This window comes from Aspergillus sclerotioniger, assembly GCF_003184525.1.
Source record: "Aspergillus sclerotioniger CBS 115572 chromosome Unknown BO94scaffold_11, whole genome shotgun sequence".
NCBI classification, from domain to species: domain Eukaryota; kingdom Fungi; phylum Ascomycota; class Eurotiomycetes; order Eurotiales; family Aspergillaceae; genus Aspergillus; species Aspergillus sclerotioniger.
In genome coordinates this window covers 322,212-339,986 of record NW_020291001.1, presented here as the reverse complement: position 1 = coordinate 339,986, position 17,775 = coordinate 322,212, and the positions used below count along the sequence as shown (strand labels likewise).

Genomic DNA, 17,775 nt, shown 5'->3' with positions numbered 1-17,775 from the left:
CTGACATGATGTTCGATCCGTGCTGTTGTTCGACTTGTTTGATTTACATTCTACTTTACTGTTGATGACTGACTATTTATGAAGATTTCATGACGTACATGATTTATGTAGCATACTTCTGTGGCATTATTACTATGATGATCAAATGAATGAATGAGATATGCTTGCTTTCAATGTCCTACTTTTTCCCAGTTTCTTCTCTTCTCGTTTCGCTTTGTTCCATATTCTCTACTACTACCCCGGTTTTTATTCTTCCGAGACATCCTAGATATACCATACCATACTATACTATATTTTAGTACTAGGGTAGGTAACAAATAGCGTAAATGCTAAGAGGAAGTTACTGGAAAGTTCGTGACTGATTCAGGTAATCATCTAATTGTCACTGTCATTGCTACTCTATGACCAGAATGACCTGATGAGCGACGTATTAAGCAACTGCATTAAGAATAGTAGCAAGCGCATTTCTTCCCAAGATAAGAACCTAAAGCCAGCAGCCTAACCCGATTGAATCTATCCCGACCCCCAATGTTGTACAATCCGTACACCGTATCCAGTCGTAAGTCGTGGTCGTTGCGTTGCGTTGCGTTGCGTTGCGTTCTTGGAACGTAAAGTAGGAATTAAGAGATGAGTATTAAGAAGCAAGAGAAGGATAAGAAGTGGGTTAGGTTACTGCAACAGAGCAACCATTAATCGTTGGTAATCACGACTCGTTTCCCCCTTGACCCGATCAATAAGTTCTTTCTGGTACCGGTGGCGATACGCCCGTTTCACCTGGTCCATGTGCTTGGGGTTCCAGTGTAGACGGACAATTCGTGTCACGAGTTTCTCGTCCTTGGTTCCCATACCTTTCATGCACTCTTCGAGTTGTTCGGCATCGTACATGGCTGGGTCGAGCGCTGTGCGGAGCATATGGAGTAAAGCGTCTTCCATGTGGCCTGAGAATTCCTTTTCGATGTGTTTGGTCAGGTCGGTGTTGTACCGGATTTGGAAGGCTTGGTTGATGGCGCGGAGCTCGTTGTCTGAAGCGCGGGCGAAAATGCCGCAGACTTCTTCGACGTTGTTGACGATGCGGGCGGCGGTTGCGCTGTGGAGCGATTTGGCTTCTGCTTCGATGATCTGTGGATCGAGCGGGGCTGATTCCTCGTGTCGAGTGGCGCGGAGGACCATGGAGAATAGGCTTTGGGTTTTAAATGAGAGGTCGTCTGCGACGTCTTTTTGCAGGGAGCGGTTGTAGGTCTGTTCGTAGGCGGTTTTGATGGCGTTGAGGTCGGCGTTGGAGCGGGATAAGAGGATGTCGTTGAGGAGCCATTCTTTCGTGCCGATGCCTTCGACTGCTTCTCGGACACAGGCCACGTCGTATTGCAATGGGCCGTCAATAATGGCTAGAAGGCCTCGCCGGAAGTAGCCACTTGTTTCGGATTTGACGTCCTTGTAGAGGTCTCGGCGAATGTGCTGTGTGTAGGTGGATCGCACGGCGGCCATTTCGAGGGGGTTTAACCTGGCAAGGATTTGAATGAGGGCTTTCTCGTCGGTACCGAAGCCCTTCATTGCGCGACGGAGTTGGTCGGCCTGGGGTCGGAAGTCGCCCATTGCTTGTTGGCCCCGGATGTAGCCCATGGAGGGCACGGATGGGAGCGGGACATGGAATTGGGGCTGTTGGGGGAAGGGAGGAGGGGGTGCGCCAAAGGATCCTTGACCCTGAGGAAAGCCTTGCGGGAGCCCATGAGGAGAGGATTGTGGAGGAGGCCCTTGCGGAAAGCCTTGTGGAGGCCCTTGGTAGAAATCTGGTCGTGGTGGTGGACGGATGTCATCTGGGGAAAACGGGGGCTGATGCTGATTCGGAGCGCCGTAGGGGGGGTATCCGGCCTGGGTCGGAGGAGCCGGAGAGGGCATGTAATGCTGCTGAGGGTAGGGGAGGGATTGAGGATGGGGTTGTTGGTTATAGCCCTGCGGCGGGCCCTGGGGCGGAGGATATGGAGGACCTGTGAAGCAATCAGCAGTCAGCATGATGCAGGAATGCGGAGATATAGCGGGGCATTGCATACGATTCTGAGAGTGATACATGGCGTCTAAAAGCAACCGAATGATCTACTGGAGAGACGGAAAGAATTGGGCTTAGGAGAAGGAGATGAGGGTATTTATTCCGCGCGGAGGCGGAGCGAAGTCATGATGAGCACCGCCGCCAAGGTGACCTTTTGCGTCTCTCGCATCCCCGTTGGTTGCTGCGGCCCAGGGCCCCTTTCCGAATACGGAGTAGTGTGTCACGTGGTTGCCGTTTCAGACGGATTCATCCGAACGCGTTATGCATCTTGCATTATGGAGGGGCACCCCACGGTTTATGCACTCGACGGGCCCGTGGTTAAGAGCTGCCACACTGCACCTCTTCATTTATTCCCCGCTTAACTACCTTGTAAGGTTCTTTCATCTTCCATCATCTCCTTACATGCAAACTCTATTATCATAGACCATGGATCGAAATGGTGTTTGCCTAGGAGGAACTAAGATAATCTACATTAGAATTATGATGCAACGCTCCGATCACCACTGACCAGTGCCCACAGATGAGCCACGCTCCACCCCCGGTTCGCAGGCATGTGCCGTGGCGCAGCACAAGGCTGATAGTTGGTGGGTCCGGCATGTCCTCTGACAATTGACGTCACCTGTCCGCCCTGCAGACAGGCGCATAGCCCACTATGATAAGGCACATCACTCTACATAGACTCAGACTAGCTGCATGAACTTGATTCCTCTGCATACAGATGAATGCGCCTCTTCAGGCAGGTATATTTGCGGTAAAAGCAACGCAACGTCTTCGACGGAGATATCATACTCCTCCCACAGCTGCAATCGGCAGCCGTACATGATCCGTCTCCTTGTCCCTAGTGGGAGCGCTGCTGTATTCGCTCAAAGCCCATCGGAACAACTCGTTATTCATCAACGCCTGCTGGTGGCTGGGACTCAGGCTAATCTGCATATCCCAATCCCCTCCCGGCGCTGCAGGCAGTATAAGACAGAACTCGTCTAGCAATGCGAAATATAATCGGAAATCGGCGATCTTCCCTAGGCTGGGACCAAAGTCCAAATCATAGACCTTCAGGTGTCGGATGCTCGAATATGAGACGTCTCCTCCCTTGATTTTCATTTCACCCCAGTCGCGTTGCTGTTGCATGTAGGCGAGCAGGCCGCGAACATATTGGCCATCAATGGCCAGCAGCTTCTGACGCATGTTCGCGGCGAGGTTGGTGATTTGAACCAGCTCGTCTTTATCGATACCCAGCTCTTCCGCCGCAATGCTCGCTTTCTGCTCATCTACCAGATCGGCCATTGAAGACCGTGTCACAAGCGCCATGGTGAGCATAACCCCCAAATAGTGGTCAGGCCATGGAGGATCCATTCGAGAACGGACATTCGCAACAGATGCGACGGTATAATCCTCCTTATGTTCTGTAGTGCATTGACTCTGCTGTAGGCAGATGGTCAATAGGGCAGTAAGCACATCGTTTGATGATACAAAAGGCGGGTTTGCTTTGCTCGACGCGTCCTCGGTCTGCGATAAGATAGATGTGCAAGCGTCTTTCAGTATCTTGGCCTTTTGGCTGGTAAACTTGAATCGGAATGTGTTCAAGACAGCTGCCATTGAGGTAACAGCCGTGGGCCACGTATCTGGTGCTACGCAATGGAAGGTCTCCTCTTCGCTGTAGGTTTCAGAAAAGCTCTTCAGCGGTTGCTTCCCAGCAATACTAGGCGAGGATAGTTGACGGCGCAATTGCAACTCAAGCCGATGGTGAGACAGTGGGTTATATTCGTTCCGACAGCATTGAGACAGTATCTCGAGAACTTCTCCGATGCCCGTGCCATCCGCACCCATGTGGTTGAAGCTGAGCGAAAGAATAATTCCGTCGATCATGATGTTCGCCACAAATCGCAGGAGAGGCTGGCTCTTGTGGGGGTCCATCACTGACGGCAATGGGGCATATCTTCTAGAGAACTGTAGATCCTCGACCGCAGTACATGTTGCAGTGTTTGTCATCACACGGATTGATTCATTTAAGTGATACCTGATTCGGAGCATAGGTATGGATTGTGATGCAGCTGATGGAGGTTGGATGCAGTGGACATTTTCATGCTTCTCATCATAGCAAGGTGCCACATCCTTTGCCAAAAACGGGAGGTGTTGAATCAGGGTGGTGAGGCCTTTCTGGATAGACTCGACGCCTGTCTGTGGATTGTCTAAGAGGAAGGAATGATAGAACGTGAAATACACCTTGGGGACGGTGTGGTCCATCGGCGAGAGGGTCTGAGATGATGAATCACGGAATGTCATCTCGCAGGTACTTTATCTGATGCCTTGAATCAAAAGAAGGATTAGCTTGCTCTCAAACCGGACCGGTGCGCCTCGAATTAATTATATCCTCTAGATGAGGGGATACTGTCAATGGTGAGCATACTAAGCTCCAAGCTGAACCCATGACACAATCGAAATGTCGTGACCAGGGCCATCCATCGTTCATTTGGGCCCGACAGACTGACTACCACGGATGTTCTCGATCGATGTCTACAAATCTCTCATGAGTCTCACATATTCACATAGATAGCACATGTCCATCATGAGACTCTTCCAACGTTCCTTGGGAATGGGGCAGACCCTAGGTCCAGCATGTCGAGTAATTACTTACTTGGGCTTTTTTTCAGGCCGTTATGGGCCCGTGCATTTCCCAGTTTGAGTATTGTTGGAAGCAGGATTACTGCTGAGTAACATGTCTTTTCCTCATCATCGCTCGTTAGAGTTGGATCTAGTCTGTAAACCAGGTTCGTCCCAGCTAAAGGGGTTGAAGCCGGCAATCCTGGTTCTGTCGGTAGGATCCATGGAACGCTCAATTTTGGTCAAAGGATTCAGAGTAGCTCTCACAAACCGGTTCCAGCCATGCCATACTACCTGTCAGTAACACATAATAAGGTGCTCTTAATTTGAGCAGGTAAAAAAGGGGACACCGAAAGAGACGGGAGAGTCTAGTACATGTAGATGTACTTGTTGCTCTTGTCATACATCATGCGTACTCTTACCTCGGAGCTCACCTGTCCAGCACTAGATTCTGGTTGTCCCGGTGGTGGAAGATGCCAGGTGGTTTCGTAAGCCACCCCCTGATATGATGAGCGTTCCATGGGATGTCGGTGTTTGTGGCTTGTTTTCTTATAGATATTATCTTCTCATATTATATCATATCGTGGGTACGTATGCCTATCTGGACGCCACTCAATGTCGCACTTGAGCCATGGAAACTGTATTAAGCCTTAGGCTAAGCCACACACATGGGTGATGGTAGGTCTGCTACCTTGGTTACAAAGGGTTGATTTTCCGAGATACAATATCATCGCATTGTAGCGGGGTTTAACTGAAATCAAGAAAGTTCTCGCTCAAGTTAGCTGTGTTGTTCAGCAAATCAATATTATCACTACCATACAGCGCGAACTTGACTCTCAGACTTACCACAAAAAGTAGTGACCTAAGTGATCGATGACGACGAACGTTGGGATCAACGTCAAATCATCATCTTGAAGGTTAGCAGACGGGATGTCCGAAAGCCAAAGATGAGCTCGCAAAGATGAGCATCGGCTCATCGTGACATAATGCCAATGCTCTCTTTGGTTCGTAGAATACCGCTAGTAGTCTCAACATAACTGTTGGGGGCCTGTTCACTCGTCATCTTGGTTGAACATCCTGAACTGCGATAGCTTCAAGTAGTGTGACCGGTCACTGTAGTTCGGTTGAACCACCTGTGTGTATACCCTGGAGAGGCTTTGACCGGAAGCGTGCCCCAAGAGATACAATTGTCAGATAGCGGTGCATGTGATGAAGCTTGAAGTCAGCCCGGGGAGAAATGCGATGACGGCAGCGGGAAGTGGCCTCAGGCCTGGAAAGGATCAGCTGATAGATTGGGTTTGTAGCCAAATCATGGTGAATGACGAAATGGCGAAACACTGTCTATTCAATGAGTGGATCTGAAATGAAGAGAACATTGAACAGCAAAAAGAGCAATGTGCAACGGGTCAATTTGTTGGTTATATAATCGTGCTTGCGTTTCTCGGAGAATGAGTGAATCCAGTCTAGGAGCCTCATGATATAGTAACCTACTCCATCTACAAGATGTAGGGACAATCGGGTTGTATAGTAAATTCATAACGCAAACTGCATTAGGCCAAACTGTTCACGGATCCCAGCACCATCAAAGACCCTCGCTTCTGCAAACGCAACACGAATCCTCATCGGTTTCTGCTCATGGAAAATCAAATCCCAGGCAGTATGACACCTCGACAGCATCCTATACGCATTAGTGGGTCAGTCACAGTTCCACAGATTTTTCTTTGGAGCTATGGTAATCTCAAACTCACCGGCACACCAGTAACCTCCAAGCCACGCACAGTCAGAGTATCATAGACCAGGAAAGGATCTCCAGTGGAGAGATCCTCCAACTGATCACCTTCAGAGCTTTGTAATCTAGCATGTTCAGCCTTCTTCTTCGTAGAAAACCGAACATACTCCAGATACGCTGGATTTCCAGGAGAGATCACGTTATCCGCCAACACGGTCGTTCCAGGAGCCACCAGTCTCAACTCCTCGCACAATTTCAAGTCATTTACATATTGAACCTTCCTGTGGTCAAAGAAGATCATGTCCAGCCTTCTATTGGGATAGACCTCCCTGAGTGCACGCAACGACTCCCGGCAAGGCCCTACTATGATCTCCACAATATCCTCCAAACCGGCCAGCCTGATCAGAGTGTCCGAGATGTCCGCAAAGACGGGACTCACCTCCAGACTGATGAACTTTTGACCACCGGCTTTCCTGAGTGCATTGCCAAAAAGGATGGCGGAGTACCCGACGTATCCCCCCAGTTCAACCATGATTCGGGGGTTGCGGTCCGTGATCATCTTCACGACGATAGCCCCTTTGCTTTGGCCAACATTCATCAGGAAGTCCTTTTCCCGGCCAAATTCGTCGATCGCAGCGAGGATCCTTTCTGGGTTTCCATGCATCTCGTCATAGGAAGGGTGAGATTGGATGTATTCGAGAAGGGCTTGTTCGCGGCCGTCATTGTGCTGATTGTGTTAGACACGAAGGGGAAAGTATATGGGCAAACTATCTTCCTTACAAAGATCTTTTCCTCGGGTTTGTAGAAAGACATTATGCACAAGTGAACGCTATTCCTGGATCAGGGGCGTCGACCGACTATAATTTCTCAAGCAATGGTGGATGGCAAAGATATTCGAGGATCGCAGTTCCATGCAGATCTGGTAGACCGGGACTTTGACCCCGGGCGTATCAGATAAACCACTCCCTCAATTTACTACTAGGACGGAGGCCTTGCTTGTGTGTGCTACCAATGAGACCCTTGGCGGTAGCAGCTGACTGGTTCGGTCACCCTGAGAGATGCCGAACTTGGCTGTGTCTGGTTCTCAGAAGCCTATTCAGTCTCTCATTGGTCCAGCGTCAAAAATCCAAGGCCGACTACACTGGCTACTTGCAATTTCTGGTAACAACGGCTTGATTAATGACTGCGCAACCATGACGGGGTGTCATAGATTCCCTGTATCTTCCGCGCGGACATATTAATTTGAAGAAGAGGGTATAGCAGAGACAGTGCAGTCGTGTAGATCAATCAATTGGTCCAGCTGGTAAGCTTGGGAATGACATGACACAGCTGCCAAGAAGAAATAAAGGTCTTTATTGAGGCTTGAGAATCGGCTTGATCGGCTTCATAAGGTCACCATTCTCGACTGCGACATAAATGCGGGTAACGTGAAACCCGATTGTCTTTTTCGATTCGCCGGTAGCACTGTTACCGATAATGGTTGGGTGGTCGCTGACTCCCCGATGGAATGGCACGGCAAGTTTGTGTCGCACAAATTCATACGTGGATCTGGTCACTTCACCGAGATAGGAGGGGGTAGAAGGACTTTTAGTGAAACCAGCTCGAGTATGGTTGTAAAGATCGCAAAGCAGGCAAGATAGCCTTTCTCTCCATCGCTTGATCGAGCTGCAGAATTGGGGGGAGGGAGTTGTTGGTCCCATAAACCTTTCATTCATGAGGTACGCAACAGATTGCGCAGCTACCTTCTCACAGCGATCGCTAAGATCCAGCTGGGCCGTGCTTAGCCAGGTCGATTCGATCTGGAACCATACGTTCTCAAATTGAGAGGAATCCAGTTCTTCATCAGTTATGAAGATCTTGCAATACATATCGCTTGTCTCTGTTTTGGCAGTAGCGAAAAAATCTAGGCTGAGGGCACGGAGATCCAATGCTTGGCAAAGGACGTACAAATGTGCAGCACACATCATCGACAGAAGTTGCACCGATTGGCCTGTGTACCGCGCAGAGATGAGTGCCAAAGAATTGACTGACTGATTCCCCATCTCGGCGGTCTGGACATGACTAGCAACCGAATTGGTGAGGTAGGCCAACTCGGAGTAATATGCCGTCATATGAACGTCTAACCCTTTGACTGCGAAAGAGAGACTGGGATCGTCTGCACAAAGATTTGGGGGCAGACCTCCGTTCTGGAAGGGATTGATAAGCTCGTTACATTGCCCAAGGAGGATCTTTCCCAGCATAACCAGCGCACCACGGACTTTCTCCATGGCAGAAGTTACCGAAGCCGCTTGGAAATTACCCCCGTGGTGAAAGCGATCCCTTGACACGTCGATTAGTGGATTATCCGTAGACGAATTCAGTTCAATATCAATCTGTCGATCTGCAGTCAAAAGATCTTCAAGCTGGGGTCCAATCCACTGCGGTGCAGTACGCAAAGCATATCGGTCCTGGACCAGCCCCAATTTATTCACATCCGTATCCTGAGGGAGACGAGATCCTCGAAGACAGGAGCAAATATTTCTTGCTACCTCTGTCTGGCCTGGGTGTGGTCGACATTTAGAGATGAACTCATGGTAGTTGTCGACAGCGCCTAGCAGGGCTTCTGTTGCCATGGCCGTAAGAACCTGCGAGAAAAGGGCCAAATTATGGCTATCGTATAACACTAATGACGCGGCAGCAGCGCTAACAGCAGTGCCGTTTACAATACTTAGGCCTTCCTTGGCATTCAGTGACAAAGGACGAATATTCGCTTGCTGCAGGGCTGTTTCAGCAGTCATGACTCGTGCCTTGCCATTCTCTTTCATCCGGACGTAAACGTCGGGGCTCCCTTCGATTAACCCACCGATGTAAGACAACGGAGAGAGATCTCCGGAAGCAGAAAGACTCCCACGCAGAGGGACTACTGGAGTGATGTCCTCATTCAACGCATAGAGTAGAAGGTCAATGATCTTGATCCTCACACCCGAGTGTCCGCGGAGAAGCGAGTTGCAGCGCAAAAGAATGGTGGCACGGACAATATCCGAGGGAAGGCTGTGACTATTCTCTTCCATGGCGCTCAACCCGGCAGAGGCCATATCAGGAAGGATCCCGCATTGCTGGTGTTGCAAAAATGAATGTTGAAGGATGCGCAGTTGCTCCGTCCGAGTATCCGCATTGCTTCCACATCCCGTATTGACTCCTGTTTGTAATTTCAGCCCGCGCACGCTCCCATGGCTTTTCCCCAGTGTTGTAATGCTCACCATAGACCTGCTCGTTCCTATCAAGGAGGCGTGTAAGAGTTTTCGCGCCTTCGTCTAGGCGTTGAGCTAGCTGCTCTGGGTCGTGCACTGACACCTTTGCCAAAGATCTATGCAAGGCTAGTACATTTCATCATAGACTTTTTATTTTCGGACTTCACTAACCTTGAAACGGCTACAACTGCTCCTAAACTCAGCGAGTCACCATCTAGAAACACATGGCAGTTTGACCCGGTAAGCCTTTCCACAAGTTGCCAGGTTTTTTGCAAATGACTCAGATGCGACTCCATGTTTTGTGTCTTGATCAAGGCAAGTGTCAATTCAACAACTCCGTTGCGTCACCAAGAGTGAGGATTAGAGTGGTGACAGGGGTCACTGTCTGGCTACCCAGAAGTTCGAAAAGCCTAATCTCTCTGGTAAGTATTCGTAAAGTTCCCTCCCACGCGTGTCTGGACTAAAGAAAGAGTTGTGGTGTTGATACTCACTGACGGATGTCGCAAAGATATGTAGCTCTAGGCTCTCGTCAATCCTCAGAGTTTATGAAATTGCCATTGAAAGCATGATCACTTTGACTGAACAAGGAAGAACCGCAAGAAAGCCCGGTATTCTTACCTGTACATAAATATCCGACAATGGCCACTGACGTACTCATTGCTTATGACCATATACGACAATGCAAATCGCAGAGTACCACGATAAAACGTCACCGGAGTTCAATACACCTCTCAATGCCTATATGCTTTTAACAAGATCTCATCAATTTATATCGGCCAACTGCCACAAGAAAGAAACTTGCCTATGTGAGCTATGGCACTGGGTGCTTCTGATCAATTTGACGTCGTAATTATTGGGGCGGGGCCGGCTGGGTAAGAATGAATACATATTATCATATACAAGACCAGCTAACATAAACTAAGGCTCATGGCCGCTGTTTGGATGGCTCAAACAGGTGTCAAGACCCTGGTCATTGAGGAAAAGCCAAGGAGAACCTTGACTGGACATGCAGACGGGCTTGAAAGCAGAACGTTCGAAATCTTGAACAGCTTTGGCCTTGGTGAATCAATATGGATGGAATCAAACAGGACAGTTGACGTCTGCTTGTGGGTACGTACACAACGGAACCTTGGACCAAAGACACGAATTCCTGATATGTTGATACAGAGCAGTTCAGCGTGCGGCCTTCAGAGGAAGAGTGTATCTCCCAACTACAACCCTGGCTGGTCTAGATTCCAAGAAGCCACTTTATGTCAAGGTCGCATAGAGAAGTATCTCCTTAACTTTGTGAAGCGGCATGGACATATGAAGATAGAATGGGCCACTGTGCCCACTTCACTAGAATTATCCAAGGATCATACGGAAACGCCCGGCGTTTATCCTATTGGACTCAAGATTAACTCTTTCAGTACGAAAACAGGTGAACAGGTAAGGGGCAGCATCCCGGTCACTGATCTTGATCTAATCTTGCGAAGCCTCGAAAGACAAAGATTGAGCCTGACAGAACGGTTCAGGCACGATATCTGATCGGTTGCGATGGTGCTCATAGCTGGGTACGAAAACAGCTTGGTTTGGCCTTAGAGGGAGACCGAACTCCTGATGGGCATTGGGGAGTCATTGATTGTATACCCATCACGGACTTTCGTTTGTACTCCTGTCTATATCCAGAGACTTGACAAGTTGCTTACAGCAACATAGCTGATATTCGAAAGAGATGCATCATCAAGTCAGATGGAGGTAATCTCATGATCATACCCCGAGAGAAGAAGCTAGTCCGCTTCTATATTCAAATATCACCTACTGTTGCAGCTGGATTCAAGGCCAACTATTGCCCCTCAGCGTTGATGACGGTGCTCAAGAATATCTTGCAACCGTACACATTTGATACTTCTCACACGGAATGGTCCACGATATATACTGTTAGACCCACCTATAGTTGGCTGACGAGAAGGCCCTTATAATTATCGCAGCTGATGTTCCAAGGTCGGCCAAAAACTCTGCAACACATTTTCCGTCAAAAATCGCGTTTTCCTCGCCGGTGATGCTGTCCACACCCATTCTCCAAAGGCGGGACAAGGTATGAACGTCAGCATGCAGGACACTTACAATCTTGGCTGGAAGTTGTCTTCTGTTTTGAAGGGTGTAGCCCCACCTGAGATCCTCTGTACTTACCAGGCAGAGCGGCTTCCCGTTGCGAAGAGATTAATCGCCTTTGACCGAAAAATGTGTTCTGGCATTTGTTCCGCCACCGGGGAAGAATATCCCGACAGCTCAAGCGATAGATTTTCCGACCTTAAATCGACGCTTTCTGAGGAGAACACGTGTGCCTCCGGCCTTGGTGTGGTTTATGGACCCGGTCTTTTAGTAACTTCAACAAACAACCAGGAATTCAACCCATGCGCAGATGGGACACACCTTTGCTGCGCTCATAGCAAACCCCACTTGGCCAGAAATATTATCGTTGGCGGAAGGCTGCCCAGTCAACCTGTTCTTTGTCAGAGCGACTCTCGTCCCTGGAATCTTCAGGACAGACTTGTTAGCACCGGCCAATGGCATTTGGTTATATTTGGAGGAAATATAACAGACCTCACCCAGATGACTCGAGTGAAAAGGCTCACAGATTCATTCTCCCATCCTGAATCCTTAATCAACCGCATGGGATTGACAGATGGAAGCCCTGTCGGCTCAGTCGCCACATACATGGTTCATTCTGCTCCACGGGAGGAGGTGGAATTCATGGACTTGCCACCAATCCTGAGGCCTTTCGACAATGTGACCGGATATGATTACTCGCGGGTATTTGCAGACAACAAGGTAAGTGAGGAAGGCTGCGGTTGTGCCTACCAGAGTTATGGAATCGCGCCGGAAGGCTGCATGGTCCTCGTGAGACCTGATCAACACGTTGCATTTATTGGGGCTTTGGAAGATACAGATACTTTGTATAAATTTATCGCTAAGTGCTTTGTGGTAAGGTAGTAAAAGAAAAAAGACAGGAGCTTGCCTAGATCATTGCATGCCTTGATTTCGAAAATTAGTGAAGCCACGTTAGATTGGTGGACAAGTGACAGTTTCCGTTGAGCTTGCATGCGCCTGCTTCATTATAGGCAGGCTGGTCACCTGACCCCCTTTTCACGTCTTTCTAATGTATATCTTTTTCACCAACCTAGATCTAGACCTAGACCTTTACCATTCTATCTCGATACCATAACACGATTCCCCAGCTTTACTTTGTTAAATTAAGCAATCTTAGCAAAATGGTCTTCCAAAAAAGCGTTAGCAACTCCCATCGGCAGGACTGAGTGCCAGCGGAGAGCATCTTTGACCATGGTCATCGTGGGCCATCGCTACATGTGTAGGACCGATCTTTCGTGCAATAAAGAAGACTACTAGTACTTATTATGTAGAAATAAACAGCTCGTCAGGGGATTGGTAGAGGGCTCCAAATAAGGAAGATAGATAGGTAACGTTGCCACGCTACCAGATAGGGAACTAAAACCTCCACCAAGCCACAGAGGTGCCTGCACCACACACCCACTAGGCGGAATGATATTCCCTTAGCATTATATGATTTAGGCTTGGACAATGCGTATCATCACGGCCTTAAACCCCGGCCTTAATGATACCATACTACACTATATAGTAGTTGGAATCCATGTGTGACTTCTCCATTGGCTGGAGGTGAAAGAAGGAGGATGATGAGTATACTGATCATGGAATCTCCCAGAGCCTAGACTTGTAGCATGTGAACAGAATACTTCAATCATCCCAGGACTGTTGTTAAATGTGTCCTTAACGAACTATATAAAACCCCTGAAGACAAGCCTGCCTTTCTGTCACTACTACCTGCATTTACAGCTACACCAGTCTGCATCCAATCTACTGTTGGCCTTATCACGACCTATATATCTTCACATACAAAGATCCTCTCTGCTTCTTCCACAAGGTTATCATTCTTATAGCACCTGTCGAGTACCAATCGAAATGAATCTACTGAGAGCTGTGATCAACCTCCTCATAGCAGGAAGCGTTGTGGTTGGCGGTCCAGCCGCCTATGGCGTTTGCCAAGCTGGGTGCTCGTCAGTTGTTGTGTCTTGTTATGCAGCAGCAGGCTTCGTGTTTGGAATGGTGCCAGCAGTTGCAGCACCACCTGCGATCGCCGGTTGCAACTCTGCGTATGGTACCTGCCAGGCAGCTTGTGCTACAATCTTGCTAGCACCTTTCCCATAGGACTTAGGTCAGAGGAGCGTTGAATCGAGAAGTCCGAGCTTCCGATTTCCTGCCTCAATCTTTCGAATGCTATGCTGCGAATGGGATCTCCAGGTTGTTATCGCACTCGGGACAGCCGGGACACCTTGGATAAAGAATGAAATATTGGCGAGACGCAAGAAGACAAAGAAGACTGAGAGCATCTCCTGTGTCGTTCCATACCAATGTATATTTTTCAAATTGTGTTTTCCGCGATGTATCCCAGGTCGCCGTTATTCAACAATTCGTACCATCTGAGTTGACGTCAACCCATCTTCGCAATTGGAATGCATAGTGTTGGATAGATGCATGATCTCTCACCCTTCGACCGACACGTATCTCGTGACAAGGAAAGAGTGCAGACGTAGGAGCAAATCGAACATCAACGAGGCAGTCGTTCGGAGAAGATTCGGGCAGTTTCTGTGATGACATCAGCGAATACAGCAAATAACGTATCCGGTAAGCGAGCGCCGCACCTCCTAAATTTTGATCGCGGTCAAACACCTCGCTCATTTCAACCACTAACCATGCCTCCAAAAGCGCGTCAAAATCCAAGAGATTTAATCGAAAAGGAAGGAAGAGTCCTACTAGCAGTCTCTGCTGTAAAAAATTCAGAAATTTGCAGTATTCGTGAAGCAGCTCGTGTTTATAATGTTGCTGAGAGAACTATCCGCAGGCGACTTCATGGTATTACTACACGTGCAGAAATACGCGCCAATAATCATAAAATGACTCAAAATGAAGAGGAATCGCTCGTACAATGGATTCTATCGCTAGATCGACGTGGAGCGCCTCCCCGACCCTCTCATATACGAGAAATGGCCAATATTCTACTCGCTCAGCGTGGTACTACACCAATCCAATCAGTCGGGGAGAAATGGGTATACAACTTTATTAAACGACAAGATCGCTTGAAAACTCGCTATACTCGACGTTACGATTATCGGCGCGCTAAATGCGAAGACCCTAAAGTTATTAGGGAGTGGTTTGATCGCGTATAAATCACTATAATGCAACACGGGATCGCACAAGAAGATATCTATAATTTTGACGAAACTGGCTTCGCTATGGGCCTAGTAGCTACTGCTCAAGTAGTTACTAGAGCTGATTACTACGGAAAGGCCTCTCTTGTACAACCAGGCAATCGAGAATGGGTTACTTCAATCGAGTGTATTAATTCTACCGGTTGGGCGCTTCCTCCATGTGTGATCTTTAAAGGAAAGGTCCATATAGAGGGTTGGTATCAAGATATCAAACTCCCACGCGATAGCAGGATTGAGGTTCGTCCTAATGGATGGACTACGGACGAGATAGGCCTTCGCTGGCTTCAAAACCTCTTTATTCCTGCTACTACTAGTTGTACAACTGGGGGATATCGTCTTCTAATTCTCGACGGCCATAGCAGCCATCTTACACCTTAATTTGACCAGATATACAGTGAGAATAATATTATTTCTATCTGCATGCCTGCACATTTGTCACATCTACTACAGCCTCTAGATGTTGGCTGCTTCTCGCCTTTAAAGCGGGCGTACGGCAGCTTAGTAGAGAAGCAGGCACGCTTAGGAATCAACCATATCGACAAGCTTGATTTCCTAGAGGCCTTTCCACAAGCTCGCAAACGCGCTTTTCAAACAGATACTATTCAGAATAGCTTCGCAGGTGCTGGCCTAGTTCCATTCAATCCAGACAGGGTACTCAGTCAGCTGAATATTCAGCTAAAGACCCCTACGCCACCAGGCAGTCGATCAACTAATACAGCTCCAAAAACGCCTTATACAACTAGGCAGCTTGAAAAGCAGGCATCTACTGTGAAGCAGCTACTTAGAGCGCGTACGCAGAGTCCTTCATCTTCGCTAGAGGCGCGGTTTGATAAGCTTATTAAAGGTCATGAATTACATCTTAATGAGCTTATTCTTGCACGCGAAGAAATCCACGAATTACGCGCTTCTAATGCAAAGAAGCTTCGAAAAAGGAAACGCTCTACTAAGCAGCTAGCTCTTACAGAGGGACCAGCTATTCAGGAAGGCCTAGAGCAGTTCCAGCGTGAGAACGAGGTTAATGAAGCTCAAAATACGCTTCCCCTAGATCCTGCACTTCCTGCAGATAGGCCACGCGTACGAGCGCCCCCGCGCTGCAGCGATTGTCATATTCTAGGAAATAGGCGATTACAATGTCCTAATCGAGTTCCTAATTAATTTTTAGATAGAAATGCAATTATTTTGTTGATAATGGCCCTAGAATTTCACCTATATATAAAAATCGGGTAGAGGTGCGGCGCTCGCTTACGTGCGGCGCTCGCTTACCGGATACGTTAACGTAATCCACAAGCGAGTGAGCCGGCGCGCCCGGCCAAACATGCCTCCATGAAAAGATGAAGCTTATATAGTCCACTATATCAACAAAATAACGTGTTTAACTGGTGTTTTGACGTGTTGGACATCTTGTTCTTATATGCCCAATTGTTCCACACTTGCTGCAGCGAGATGGTGCCCGGTGGTGAGGCTGTTCCTTGCCTGTAGCTGATTCTACAAGTTGACTTTCATTAACTTGATCAGCCTCGCAAGTCTGTTTGAACGCGATTTTAGTCTCTTTAACAGTGAGACTGTTAAGGCTGGCCATTTGGCAATAAGACCTCTTCTTCTTAGTGTTTTGCCTCTCTAACCCAGCCTGTAATTTGTCGACTTCCTGCTCAAGCAAAGCAGCCCGGTTGAAGGCGATTTCGCATTCTTTTATAACATAGGATAATGCTGCTTTTATCTGCGAAGATGGGCTAATTATATGTTCACGAAGAAGCCTTTTAATAGTAGTTTTAAGTCTTCGCAACTGTCTTGTATTCTTGGGTGTTTTTGGCACTGTTGATGTAGTAGAAATGCTGCCGGTTGGAGTAGGCTCACGGAGCTGTATAACCAGCCTACCAAGAACCTCGTCTGGCTGGAATGGAACCAATCCTGAAGTCTTAAAAGTGTTGCGTATAGTTGATTCTTTAAAGGCAAGAGAACGTGCATCTGGATATATATTTAAGAAATTAATCTTATTAATATGGTGGGTGCCCTGGCGAATCAGCCGTTCTATTAAGCTTTTGTATGCTTGTTTTAATGGTGTAAAGCAAGCAATGTCAAGCGGTTGATAAAGATGCGAAGAATGCGGAGGCATGCAGATAGGAATAATGCTGTTTTGGTTATATATATTATCGAATTCCGGAGTTAAATGGGAGTTGTGTGCGTCAAGAATTAGAAGGCTATATCGCCCAATCCGCCGGTCCTTAGTAGAAGGAATAAAGTGTTCACGAAGCCAATGTAAACCAATCTTATTGGAAGTCCAACCATTTGGCGATAGATTGATATGCTAATTAGATGGAATAAGGCCTTGATACCATGCTTTTATATGAACCTTTTTTTTAATAATTAAGTACGGCGCCAACACCACACCGGTGGTGTTGATATACTTAATTGAGGTCACCCATTCGCGGTTGCCAGGCTGTATAAGAAATGGCTTGTTTATACAGTCAGATCTTGTGATTACACGCGCTGTAGTCACTATATTTATGGTGAAGCTTGTTCTATCAAAGTTCCAGATGTCTTCATTGAGAATACTGTATTCCTTTCTTATGGCTTTAACCTGATTGAACCACTCATCCAAGAGCTTGGAATCTTCATATTTCGCACGTTGGATATGATATCTTCGAGAGAATTGACTCTTTAAAGCCGGTATACGCTTAATAAAGTTGTATACCCAGTTTTCGCTGACAGAGACTGCGGAATTCGAGGCACGTTTTTGAAAAAGAATAGATGCCATATTCTGAATATATGATGGCTGAGGATGAAGTCCACGCTTAACAAGTGAGAGTATCCAGTCCTTTAAAGCCTCTTTTTCAAGAAGAGTCAGTTTCATAGACTTGACACGTATATCTGAACGTGATTTGA

At 47.7% G+C, this 17,775-nt stretch overlaps 6 protein-coding genes across 6 annotated transcripts; 2 read left to right on the top strand and 4 right to left on the bottom strand.

Annotated features, from left to right (window-relative positions):
• Nucleotides 1-180: 180 nt before the first annotated feature.
• BO94DRAFT_490409 (Annexin) lies at nucleotides 181-2,142 on the bottom strand. Its single transcript, XM_025609119.1, has 2 exons — nucleotides 2,049-2,142; nucleotides 181-1,985 (listed from the first exon to the last, which is right to left on the bottom strand). The coding sequence occupies exons 1-2, from the start codon at nucleotides 2,065-2,067 to the stop codon at nucleotides 670-672; spliced, it is 1,335 nt and encodes a 444-aa protein (XP_025468369.1). The 5' UTR covers nucleotides 2,068-2,142; the 3' UTR covers nucleotides 181-669.
• Nucleotides 2,143-2,707: 565 nt separating this feature from the next.
• BO94DRAFT_36312 (O-acetyltransferase) lies at nucleotides 2,708-4,543 on the bottom strand. Its single transcript, XM_025607179.1, has one exon. The coding sequence runs from the start codon at nucleotides 4,325-4,327 to the stop codon at nucleotides 2,828-2,830; it is 1,500 nt and encodes a 499-aa protein (XP_025468368.1). The 5' UTR covers nucleotides 4,328-4,543; the 3' UTR covers nucleotides 2,708-2,827.
• A 1,735-nt stretch (nucleotides 4,544-6,278) lies between these two features.
• BO94DRAFT_584715 (O-methyltransferase) lies at nucleotides 6,279-7,187 on the bottom strand (the record flags this gene model as incomplete). The annotated part of the gene is made up of 3 exons (XM_025615647.1): nucleotides 6,279-6,323; nucleotides 6,394-7,101; nucleotides 7,155-7,187. The coding sequence occupies 3 exons, from the start codon at nucleotides 7,185-7,187 to the stop codon at nucleotides 6,279-6,281; spliced, it is 786 nt and encodes a 261-aa protein (XP_025468367.1).
• Nucleotides 7,188-7,450: 263 nt separating this feature from the next.
• BO94DRAFT_593983 (aromatic amino acid ammonia-lyase) lies at nucleotides 7,451-9,984 on the bottom strand. Its single transcript, XM_025616190.1, has 3 exons — nucleotides 9,776-9,984; nucleotides 9,614-9,720; nucleotides 7,451-9,552 (listed from the first exon to the last, which is right to left on the bottom strand). The coding sequence occupies exons 1-3, from the start codon at nucleotides 9,898-9,900 to the stop codon at nucleotides 7,727-7,729; spliced, it is 2,058 nt and encodes a 685-aa protein (XP_025468366.1). The 5' UTR covers nucleotides 9,901-9,984; the 3' UTR covers nucleotides 7,451-7,726.
• A 433-nt stretch (nucleotides 9,985-10,417) lies between these two features.
• BO94DRAFT_584713 (putative FAD monooxygenase) lies at nucleotides 10,418-13,343 on the top strand (the record flags this gene model as incomplete). Its single annotated transcript, XM_025615646.1, has 7 exons — nucleotides 10,418-10,476; nucleotides 10,528-10,714; nucleotides 10,772-11,032; nucleotides 11,080-11,248; nucleotides 11,303-11,523; nucleotides 11,588-12,418; nucleotides 13,329-13,343. 7 exons carry the CDS (start codon nucleotides 10,418-10,420, stop codon nucleotides 13,341-13,343), a joined length of 1,743 nt encoding a protein of 580 aa, XP_025468365.1.
• Nucleotides 13,330-14,206, top strand: BO94DRAFT_534229 (uncharacterized protein). Its single transcript, XM_025611492.1, has one exon. It carries the CDS (start codon nucleotides 13,586-13,588, stop codon nucleotides 13,829-13,831), a length of 246 nt encoding a protein of 81 aa, XP_025468364.1. The 5' UTR covers nucleotides 13,330-13,585; the 3' UTR covers nucleotides 13,832-14,206.
• The last annotated feature ends 3,569 nt before the right edge of the window (nucleotides 14,207-17,775 follow it).

What these genes read in the sequence shown, in the direction of transcription:
- BO94DRAFT_36312 (XM_025607179.1), bottom strand. Translation starts at nt 4,327, where the DNA reads ATGACATTCCGTGATTCATCATCTCAGACCCTCTCGCCGATGGACCAC.
- BO94DRAFT_534229 (XM_025611492.1), top strand. Translation starts at nt 13,586, where the DNA reads ATGAATCTACTGAGAGCTGTGATCAACCTCCTCATAGCAGGAAGCGTT.
- BO94DRAFT_593983 (XM_025616190.1), bottom strand. Translation starts at nt 9,900, where the DNA reads ATGGAGTCGCATCTGAGTCATTTGCAAAAAACCTGGCAACTTGTGGAA. An exon ending in GCAGTTGTAGCCGTTTCAAG is followed by an intron (nt 9,721 to 9,775) that starts GTTAGTGAAGTC and finishes AGCCTTGCATAG; the next exon opens with ATCTTTGGCAAAGGTGTCAG. An exon ending in TAGGAACGAGCAGGTCTATG is followed by an intron (nt 9,553 to 9,613) that starts GTGAGCATTACA and finishes AATTACAAACAG; the next exon opens with GAGTCAATACGGGATGTGGA.